Source organism: Argentina silus (genome assembly GCF_951799395.1).
Source record: "Argentina silus genome assembly, chromosome: 7".
Taxonomy (NCBI): Eukaryota; Metazoa; Chordata; class Actinopteri; order Argentiniformes; family Argentinidae; genus Argentina; species Argentina silus.
The window spans coordinates 19,197,911-19,209,562 of NC_139661.1; the positions used below are offsets into that span (position 1 = coordinate 19,197,911).

Genomic DNA, 11,652 nt, shown 5'->3' on the forward strand with positions numbered 1-11,652 from the left:
CTTTTAAAAATAACTTTCCACACCCATTGGCTTCCTGAAGTGCCCAGACTTTGGGTATTTATAAGACATGAAGACAGGACCTCGCCAGGACCACTGAAAAACGTTGGTAAATAGTCTAACCACTGTCAAAATGTTTTGTTCTAAAGGGTTTCCTAAAGTGGCCTAAAAGTATTGTTTCAATGTGACAATAATATTTGCATACGTAGTAAATACATTTGAATGGTGATTACATTGATTTATAAATGTGCTTTGATAATTCCTCCTTTTCAGGTGATACCTCATTAGATAACACTTCTATACCATTTGGAACCAGTTTGCTGTCTGAATACCCCTCTAAACATTGCATTTGGGAAATGTCATGCTACTTTCACAGCTCTCTTTCTCTGGACCTGAAGGCAACTCATCCCACCTGCCAAAGATGCAGGGTAGTTAAATCAAACAACAGTAGAGGATCGTTGGTGCCCTCATCACAGTTCAACACTGGCCAGGCCTGAGGACTGAGAAAAGAGAACAAACTGCCCTGAACAAAGATGGTGACCCTTCAACTGTAGGTATGGCTTTAGTACCAAACAAAGATGGCAACCCTATAGCGATAGGTGTGGCCTTGGTACCAAACAAAGATGGAGACCCTTTACCTATAGACAACAACCGGCAGAGCCACGAGGTGTCCTCTGCCACGCTGTGTGGCTACCTGGACAAGCTGAGCGGGCCCCTGAAGGTGTGGCGCTCCCTCTGGTTCCTGTACCAGGAGAAGGAGTGTCAGCTGGTCTACTACAGGAGTGCCCAGGATGTGAACCCGCTGGGCTGGATCGAACTCCCCAACGCCATCCTGGGAGACCTGCCCCAGATGGACCAGGGAGCCTTCTATATCCAGACGCCCGAACGCACCTTCACCCTCAAGGTTTGTCTGCCTGCCTGTCTGCCTGCCTGTCTGCCTGTCTGTCTGTCTGCCTGCCTGCTGTGTCTGTCTGTCTGTCGATTTATTCATGCAGTTACTGTATCTTTCTCTATCTCTGTGTCTCTGTGTCCCTGGTTACATCCCACAGAAAAAAACATTGGCTCTATCAGTTTTAGACACATTTTATATTTATATTTTTTATATTATGTAGAGCCCTATTGGCATACATGATGTTGCCAATGTATTACGGCGAGCCTATTCTAAATGTGTAACAGTGCATTGTATACTCTATAAGCAATATTAGTAACTGAATGAATCTGCAGGGATACAGTACTGCACACGCACTGTAAGGTGGTGGTCATCATGGCTGTGTGGGGTGTAACCCTAGCCTAGTGGAGTGGAGAATGTGGGGTACGTGTGTGAGATCCACTAGGTTTTAATAGGTCACAGCTGTGTAGCCATGTTGTGGCAATGACAGGAGAGTACTATAGTTTGCTAACATACTCTCGCACACACTCTCACTCTCAACCCAAGCTGAGCTTAATGAGCATGAAATGGTTGAAATGGTTGAAATGGTTGAAATGGTTTCAAATATTAGAAAAACGTGAGGTGCGCTTGATTTTACTTGTCAGGCACAATGAAAGAAAAACAAAAGAAATCACCCACAATAAAAAGCCTTTTTTCAATTATTTAACTGGAATTTCAATTTACAGAATAGAAAAGGAATTGAGCCGAACCCTGTTTGCTCTGCTCTGGTCTACTGTACTCTACTGTACTCTACTGTACTCTACTCAACTCTACTGTACTGTACTCTACTGTACTCTACTCTACTTTACTCTACTCTACTGTACTCTGCTCTATTCTACTCTTCTTCTGTCTCTCACTTCAGGCAGTGAACAGTGAGTCAATGGCGTACTGGTTAAAGCAGCTCCAGTTGAAGAGGTGGCATCATGGAAGTGTATCAGGACAACAAGGGAAACCAGCCAATCACCCCACTCTACGACGCTACACCACCCTCAGCAACGTCCCTCTGAGACAACCTCCTATGGGGATTCAGTTAGTATACACACACACACACACACACACACACACACACACACACACACACACACACACACACACAGACACACACACACACGCCATACACCTGTACATAGAGACATTGACAGACATTGTATGTAACAATTCATAAACACTAAACTGTGTGTGTGTGCGTTTCTGTGTGTGTGTGTGTGTGTGTGTGTGTGTCTGTGTGTGTGTGTGTGTGTGTGTCTGTGTGTGTGCATGCATGTGTGTGTGTGTGTGTGTGTGTCTGTGTGTGTTTCCAGCCGGGAGAACCTCAATCGGAGCCGTTCATCCCAGGAGCTCAGCCAGGGGTTGAACTGGGAGGAGCTCTGTGACCCTCCGCTGTTATTCAAAGACATCATTCAAAGACAACCGCTGTCTGACAAACTCTGTAGGTTGTTCTGGTCCCATTTCTCCCCTTCTCCTTCTCCTCTTTAGTGCTCTGTGATCATAGACCGGACAGGATAGGTGGAAGCAATAGAAAGAGGCAAAGCTGGAATGATGGAGCTACATGGAGAAGTCACTGTATTGCTCTATCCTGTCTATCCTGTCCTTTCAGATTTTTATTTTTTTAGATTTATAATTATTTAAAATTATTCTAATTTATAGTGTACATGCCCCATACCCATTTCACAGACTTTAGCCTCATTGACACTTAGCCTCGCTCAGCCTACAAAATGTATTGTTTTATTGTTCCATTTTGTAAATTTGTAAATTTGTTATTGCTATTTTGTTAATTTTTTGCTATTTTGTAAATTTGCTATTGTTTTTTATGTCCCATGCACCAACCTCACCAAGTCAATTTCCTGTATGTGCAAATATACTTGGCCAAATAAAAGAATTCTGATTCTGAATTCTGATTCTGATTCTGATTCTGAATTCTGATTCTGATTCTGATTCTGATTCTGATTCTGATTCTGAATTCTGATTCTGATTCTGATTCTGATTCTGATTCCTGTCCTTTCAGATCTGTGAGCTCTGAGGGGATAGGAGGAGGGAAATAGAACTGGGCCATGTCTCACTGTAACACAGTCTCATTTTTTAAAGATTCATCACTATCATCATCTCAACCATAATAGTGTGAAAGTAAATTGTTCCACAACGGTAGGAGTGCTATCCAGTAGACACTCAGTGATGATTTCTCTCGTGCAGCTCTAAAGACGTATTGTGACCACTCTGAGCCACCGTCCACCCCAGTGGAACACCAGAGACCCCCAAGCAGTGAACGCCCCCTTCCAACCCTCCTAGACAAGACCACTCACCCCCAACAGGAAGAAGCTGAAGACATTTCCCATCTTCAACAGGAAGTGCTCAGTCTTGCGGGCGAGGTCAGGGCCCAGAAGGTAAAGGCTGAATTAACAGATGCAGTCCTGAGATATTCCTCTATGATATAAGCTATGTTTATATGTCCAGTACCAGTCAAAAGTTTGGACACAAACTTGCCAAGAGTGTGCAAAGCTGTCATCAAAGCAAAAGGTGGCTAATGGAAGAATCTAAAATATAAAACATATTCTGGTTTGTTTAACACTTTTTTGTTTACTACATAATTCCATATGTGTTCCTTCATAGTTTTGATGTCTTCAATATTAATGTACAATGTAGAAAATAATAAAAAATAAAGAAAAACCATTGAATGAGAAGATGTGTCCAAACTTTTGACTGGTACTGTATATATAAAGCTTTTACACAAAACACAAGTATAATGTTGTTATAATATAAACACACACAGACACACACACACACACACTGACAATACAATGTTTAATATACCTCACTCTGTGCTCTCCATAATCACTGATGTCACTTCCTCTCAGGATCTCGTGGTCCTATTACAGAAGGCCCTGGAGGTGGCGCAGCAGGAGAAATTGACCAATCCTGTGGAGCCCCTGAGGTCAGAGGGCCATGGTCAGAGTTCAGAGCGGTGGGGTGCGGGCCAAGCCGAGTGCCACGCAGTTCACCCATACAGTCAGCAGGTGGCGCCAGTGCCACAGCATCACTACACACCTGAGTCTCAAGAGCACCTCCGACTGCGAGGGGAGAGGAACCAGGTGGAGAGGGAGATGGTTGTCCGTTTGTCCCAACAGGTAGCTGCATTGATGTCTGACCCCCAGAAACGTCTTGATCGTGATTGGACCGTCACAGAGACCAAAGAGCAACTGAGGCAGGAGATTAGGAAGCTCAAGGTGAGGAAGGGTCAGATGGACGTGATTGGTAGTGAGTGTGTAGACCGTGTTAGGAACTTAGTCGAGTGGTTTATCTCATCCTGCATCTGTGTATGAAATGTGATGTTTTTTGTCCCACTCCCCCCAGGAAGACATCAAGGCCTACAAGACCCAGAACACCTTCCTGAACTCTGAGGTATACCAGCTGAACAAGGTGTGGAGACAGAGCTCAGAGCAGGAGAGGAACCTGATCATGAAGGTAGTTTAGGTGCTTTGTGGCTCATCTTCAGACCGAGCCATAGCTTTGATTTCACAGCATATATTTGGTTTGGATAATAACATGTCTACTTTCTTTGGATACAAGAACTCAATGCCATTTTTTACATTTCGATAAAAAAAAAGAAGCATAATTAACACAAACAGTACATTACAGAAAGGAATCTGTTCTGTCTCACTGTGTTTGTATGTTTGTGTGTGTGCATGTGTGTGTGTGTTTGTGTGTGTGTGCATGTGTGTGTGTGTGTGTCAGTGTGCCTATCTGGAGGCCAAGGTGTTCAGGATGGAGAGCCGGTTCTTGGCTGTTCTTTTGAATCTGCAGGACAATCGCAGTCTGGAGAGACGCATCAACACCATCAAAACCTTGGTCACCGAGGCACTACGGGAGAACGGGAGGGACATTTTGGACCTGAACCCTGCCAGGTGTGTGTGTGTGTGTGTGTGTATGTGTGTGTGTGTGTGTGTGTGTGTGTGTGTGTGTGTGTGTGTGTGTGTGTGTGAGTGTGTGTGTGAGAGAGAGAGAGAGAGAGAGAGAGTGTATGTGTCTGTATCTGTGTGATCAGCAAAATGATGACCAAACTGACAAAGTTGTGTGTATGTGTGTGTGTGTGTGTGTGTGTGTGTGTGTGTGTGTGTGTGTGTGTGTGTGTGTGTGTGTGTAGGGAGTATGATGACTACGGATTCCCAGTCAACCCCCATGTCCAAGAAGAAGATGTGAAGTTGCTAACCAAGCTGCAAGCATTGGGGATCCACTCCCACGACCCCCTACAACAAAAACACTACCACCCTCAGGGGCGGGACCAGGAGGAGAGGGATGACGGACCTCTCACAGCCCGCTGGGCACAGCTCTTCGATGGGCATCACTCTGGCTTGGGCCCTGCCCTGGTGGCATCTCCAAAACTAAAGGCTCTGCTACGGAGGGGTGTGCCACGGGGGTACCGGCAGCGTGTGTGGCGTTGGGTGGTGTGGACACGTACCCGCACCCTGAGAGAGCGCCACCCGCACCACTACCAGCAGCTGTGCCTGCGGAGCCGGGCGGTGGCACATCCGGCCTCGCGGAAGATCCGGTTGGACCTGGAGAGCACGCTGAGGGGCAATCGGCACTTCTCGTCCCCCGCCAAGCCTGCTGTCCAGCAGCTGCACCGTATCCTGCTGGCGTTCTGCTGGCACAACCCTTCCGTGGGCTACTGCCACGCCTTAAACAGGTCTTTTTCACTCCTTAATCATTTACTTCAGAGATAATAGAAAGAATTTAATTTTAACTGCATGACGGCATCGTTCAAATGTCAACATCAACAACATTACTGAGGGTGTAAGTCTACCTTTGAGAGGGAAACCATTTGATTGGTTTGTAATGTTTGTAAAACAACTGTCAACCACAGGACAGTGTCTGTGCGCGTTTAATTCTGCCCAGGACGTCAGTTTTCATAGTCAGTTCATATTGGCTCTTTCTGTAAGTGTGATGACGTGAGACTACAGTTGTGTTGATTGATTAGGCTGTGTTAGACTTCATCTCTTTGTCTCCTATGTTGTGTCAGGCTGGCAGCGATGGCTCTCCTGGTCCTCCAGAAGGAGGAGGAGGCATTCTGGTGTCTGGTGGCCATTGTAGACACCATCATGCCTCAGGACTTCTACAACAAGAGCCAAATTGCTGCTCAGGTACAGCAGGGACAAATTGGCCCTTGTATAATTTATTGTGAAGAGAACTAGCCCTTCGCTGCTGCATAAATTACAAATAAACTGCATGAAAGTTTAAAAAATGGTTGATATCAATTGATTATTAATGACATTAATGACATGATATTCATGAGTTGTGGCTTTAATCAAGAACGAACCAAGAAAATCCATCCAGAACAAGGCAATAATGTACTCATACGTATATACTATTTACTATAGTATATATTAGGTTGTCCAGAAGGGAATTCAATAAACTATTGAAGATGTGTCTTACCTCTCAGGTGGAGCAGCGTGTGCTGAGGGACTACATGGCAGAGAAGATACCCAGACTAACAGCTCACCTCCAGGCTCACGGCGTGGATGTCCCCCTGGTCACCTCAGACTGGTTCTCTGCCGTGTTCGTGGAGCGGCTAGCCCCTGACCTCCTGCTGCGAGTCTGGGACTCCTTCCTGTACGAGGGGACCAAGGTCAGCATGGCTAGGGAGCAGATATCCAAGGGCAGGAGGGGAGAGTTTTAAGGAGAAGGGGGTTATGGGTTAAAACAAGTTTTGGGGGTTAGGGGTAAGAATTTGAGTTTGGGTTAAGGGGTTAGAATCAGAGTGTGCTTTTGGGGTTAGCTACTGTAGGATCAGAGGGGGAAATGGTCCATGGCCTGAATTATGCCGACCTTCATTTGCAGGTGATATTTCGGTACGCATTGGCACTCTTCAAGTACAAAGAAGAGGACATTTTAAAGATCCATGACTGTGTGGATATCTACCAGTACCTCCGCTTCTTCCCCACCACCATCACTGACTACAGGTACACACTTTCTCTGTTAGAATGGCGTTTGTCAAGCCTCACACACACACACACACACACACACACACACACACACACACACACACACACACACACACACACACACACACACACACACACATTTGTTCACATACTCTCCCTTGCTCCCTCCAACAGGAAGTTGATGGGCATAGCATTCGACATGAACCCGTTCCCCATACGGCAGCTGCGGCAGAAGCGGAGCCTGCATCTCCAACGGGTGCAAGCGGAGCTGAAGGAGCTCGACCGTGTCCAGGCGGAGATGAAGACGGAGAGAGCCCAGCACAGGGACAGAGAGCTAGGCCTCATAACCAGCGAGGACGAGGGAGAAATCTAAAACCAGGGGAGGACGGAGGGAGGAGAGGACAGAGGGGTTCCCTGCAGGGATTCCTTGTCAGCACCATGTGTTGCTGTGACCCAAAAGTGAGACCTGATGAACTGAAGGCTCTGTTGCTACCCTGATTTGGAAGAATTTACCTGTTTTTAAGTTTAACGCGGTGTCTGATCTTGGCCTAAGAGGGAGTGTAAGATCCTATAGTAGCTACACTCTACACAAATCTTCTGAATGGACTTTGAATGAACAACATGTGAGCTGAGATCTGGTTTAACCTCTGTATGCATCCCTAGTTAAACTGTGTGAGGAGTGGTGTTCGTATAGAGAGATTATTATGTGCCTTTGTGTGTCACTGTACAGTCTTAATGGTCAACGAATCCTTGATTTGGGAAGATTTTGGTCAGTGGTACAGATATGGGCAGCTTCTGTTTGTTTACTGACACGTGTGTTTGGGTGTGTTATCGCACTCCTGACTACAATAAAGTATGTGCTGATTGGTTTATGAGAACACAAATATATAGTATCTTATTACCTCTCTGTCTTACAAGTGTCTCTTAATGAGGTCATCTTATTCAGTATTCCTTATTGAATAAGGCTCCTTCAGTGGTGCTGGACAGGCTGCTATACTACTGCATATTTCTATATATATATTTCTACATATATACGTTTACAAAATGCAATAGAACCCACTAGGGAAAAACACAGTTGAACGTGTTTGGCCTCGTCTTGAGCGTTCAACTGCACTTACCTCATTTTACCAGCTGGTGGAGCTATATCTTCACACTACGGCCCCAATTTAATCAATTGCACAGCAGGTCTCCAGAACACAACGCAGCATGATTCTTCTTATAGAATAATAAGGAATGTGTGTATTTTAGACCTCAACATATTATGTGAAATTGAAACATGGACTACTTGCATTTTACATCATATTTCTTACACCAGTCCATTCATTTGAAATCCATAAGGGGAGTGAATGATTGCAAATGTTGGGGAGCAAGGTAGATTATTTTACAGCAGTACCAAAGCCGTCCATTTATGACACACAAAATACAGCAGACTCACGTATCTCCTTCAGCATTATTTTAATAACTTTGTCACATTTTTTTTTACTACAACTAATGCAGTTATAAACAGTTCCTCTATTCCATTTTAACAGTCAAAATACCCCAAAAAAATATTATTTACACAGTAAACCACAATATTCAGAGGGAAAAAAGTAATGACAAGGCAAGCTAGACATCAGTCAATGTGTTCTCATACAAGCCGGTATAAAAAACACAGAAAACCTACAAATCCTCCATAGTTGTTTTTCCTGTTCATTAATTTCTCTGTAGTTATATTTACCTTTGTCTCTTTTTGTCAGTTTGGGTTTCTTTTGTTGAATAATATTTATCCCATAATTTTCTGATTATTCAGATTATTATTACTCTGTTCTCCAACGTGCTACTTGTGTTTCCCTAACCAATACCTCCTGGGGCTTGTTTTTCATATTTATTTATTTTCTGACAAGAGAAGAAAACTGTTGTTTTCATACCTGTATCAGGGCAGTTTACATTGCATATCATACAGAGTGATTAACAAAGCACATTGATATAATATTTAGGAAGTTGTCACAAATGTAAGGGTCTACAACATGTAAAACAGAACAAGCGTTTAGGGTAATGATTTCAAGCAAAATCCTAAATGGAAAGATCATTCAGATTGATATCTCTCTGACTCATATCTGCAGGGGTTATGAACTTGGCCTTTGTCCTCTTAAGTCTGATGACAGAAAGAGCAGTGGAATAGGCTCAGCATGAGAACTAAGAGACACACTGGGATGACATCACTGTCACGGACACCTGTGATGGCAGACCTGTATATCAGGATTGTTGGCATCTTCCTCTACAATAGTGAAATATGGGTAGAGTTCCTCTTCAGACTTAGAGCCCCTCCTCCTCCTCCTCCTGCTTCAGACGTACCACTCCTCTGCAGTACAGCCCAAATTCCGTTCTTTGGGTCTGCATATCGCTCCCCCTTCCTGTCACCTAACTCTTTGGCCACACCAACAGTCCAGTGTGGATGGTCCCCCACCTCCACCTCCCAGCTGTGCTTTCTTGCCTTCTCAAAGTCTTCGCATTTGTACCGCTTGTCCTGCAGTGTCTCCAAATCAGATTTCAGTTGTTCCTCCAGGTCCTTCACTGCTTGCTCTAAGGGAACCACGGTGTGGCCGTGGTGAGCAGGGTCCTCGCAGACGTGACACACAGCTCTCTGCTCCACCTCACAGAACCATTTAGGCTCCTCTGTGTGTTTACTACACACCACCTCTCCACCCTCCTCCTCTGTGTGTTTACTACACACCACCTCTCCACCCTCCTCCGTGTGTTTACTACACACCACCTCTCCACCCTCCTCCGTGTGTTTACTACACACCACCTCTCCACCCTCCTCTGTGTGTTTACTACACACCACCTCTCCACCCTCCTCTGTGTGTTTACTACACACCACCTCTCCACCCTCCTCTGTGTGTTTACTACACACCACCTCTCCACCCTCCTCCGTGTGTTTACTACACACCACCTCTCCACCCTCCTCTGTGTGTTTACTACACACCACCTCTCCACCCTCCTCCGTGTGTTTACTACACACCACCTCTCCACCCTCCTCCGTGTGTTTACTACACACCACCTCTCCACCCTCCTCCTCTGTGTGTTTACTACACACCACCTCTCCACCCTCCTCTGGAACAACATCACTTTCTTTACCCTCTTCTACTGGTGGTCCTGATGTCTGTCTCCCTGCACATGAGACCACTAGTTCTTTCAATGAGAAGGTAACTCCTGGTTCACTCTTAGAAGATTTTCTCCTACAAACCGGGCAGTTCTTCTTGTTGGCCTGATCCCAGAACTTGTCCAGGCAGCTGGAACAGAAGCTGTGGTGGCAGCCCAGAGATACAGGATCTCTGAACGTCTCTGAACACACATGGCAGCACAGGTAACTATCCAGGAGAGATTTCTCTGCCATTTTCTCTGTAATGTTTCTGCTGGTATCCAAGTATCCCAGATGCAGTATCCGTTTTTCGTAGTCTCACCAGATGAACCACTTCACTGTATATTACTGATGCTTGTCGATATGTTACTAATGCTTACTCTATGAGCTGATAGCACACCCTGTAATGGCGTCTCTGCTCCAGAAATGTACTTCCAGGTCTGTTCTTTTCCTTGGGAATACTGGTTGGTCTGGTTTGTCAACCTGTAGTGTACGGTACTGTTAGACTTTATTTCCCATAAATGCTGTGTCACAGACATGTTTTTCTTTCATGGCAACACAAGTGGGTATATATATATATATATATATATATATATATATATATAAACGTGCAATGGACTAATACATTAAATTCATATTTCAACATTCTGAGATGTGCTTTACTAATCAAGACCCCTACACATAAACAGTACCCTGACATGAACATGACTATGGATAGCTTAAGGGATGACATGTTTACGTTTATGTATATACAGGAGAGGGTAAGTGGCACTTCTTGTATTTATAGGCACGTGACTTTTGGTCTCTCATATCACTTTGGCAGGAACCATAATTATAACTTGTAGTTCCATAAAAAATTCCACAAGAGAACGTAATCCCACAAGATAGCACAAATAGCTGGTAGATGACAGATACATTTGAACAGGTGGCGGAACAGTTGGAACAGGCGAACCACCTGCACTGACAACCTTATAGCATCTCTTTGTAGTAATCCTTTCACTCTTTTTCTAGTTTCGCTGTTTTAATATATATTTTAGATATCCAAAGTGCTACATTGTGTTTCTTTATGGAAATGTGTTAAGGTGTTAGCAATAAAATAAGAATTTACATTCTCGTTCTCTTTTATCATTCCACAGACAAGGCTTTCTCCAGGGGCTTGTTTTTCATATTTTATTTTCACTGACAGGACAGCCTATACAGTGAATGACGCCTGCCGTATAGCAAAATAAGTCTATTTTCCAGTATATGCCTAAGCACTATGATCTTGACTGCGGCAATTTTTTGACTTTTAAATTTTTCTGCGGGACTTGACGAATAATTGCTCTCTCTTTCTCTCTCACCCCTGTAACTAACAATATTCTTCAGTTTAAACCACGATCAGGATACTTAAATCAGATGTTGGCGCAAAGGCTGGAGGAAATGCAGGAGACCCAACTGTCAAGGTTCTTACCAGATACAGTTCGTGTCAGCGTCTAACTTCAGTTGGACTGGTGCACTGCTCACGACGTCTCTTAAATCAACGTAGGCCTGTGTGTCGTTTTAAATTCAAGCCATTGTAATAACACAGGCTACACCATCATACAGGTCTGCCAATCACAGGTATCTGTAACCATTCAACAAGGACAATTCTGTGCACCATTTTGAAAGCCAGTGTAAAGGCCTATGCATCC

At 44.5% G+C, this 11,652-nt stretch overlaps 2 protein-coding genes across 2 annotated transcripts; one reads left to right on the plus strand and one right to left on the minus strand.

Annotated features, from left to right (window-relative positions):
• Nucleotides 1-553: 553 nt before the first annotated feature.
• LOC310807489 (TBC1 domain family member 2A-like) lies at nt 554-7,234 on the plus strand (the record flags this gene model as incomplete). Its single annotated transcript, XM_083673985.1, has 11 exons — nt 554-901; nt 2,931-2,934; nt 3,116-3,306; nt 3,778-4,146; nt 4,274-4,384; nt 4,655-4,824; nt 5,064-5,606; nt 5,940-6,060; nt 6,360-6,545; nt 6,758-6,879; nt 7,036-7,234. 11 exons carry the CDS (start codon nt 554-556, stop codon nt 7,232-7,234), a joined length of 2,364 nt encoding a protein of 787 aa, XP_083530111.1.
• Nucleotides 7,235-8,299: 1,065 nt separating this feature from the next.
• Nucleotides 8,300-10,388, minus strand: LOC310807491 (E3 ubiquitin-protein ligase TRIM7-like). Its single transcript, XM_083673988.1, has 2 exons — nt 9,923-10,388; nt 8,300-9,661 (listed from the first exon to the last, which is right to left on the minus strand). Exons 1-2 carry the CDS (start codon nt 10,235-10,237, stop codon nt 9,119-9,121), a joined length of 858 nt encoding a protein of 285 aa, XP_083530114.1. The 5' UTR covers nt 10,238-10,388; the 3' UTR covers nt 8,300-9,118.
• Between the last annotated feature and the right edge of the window lie 1,264 nt (nt 10,389-11,652).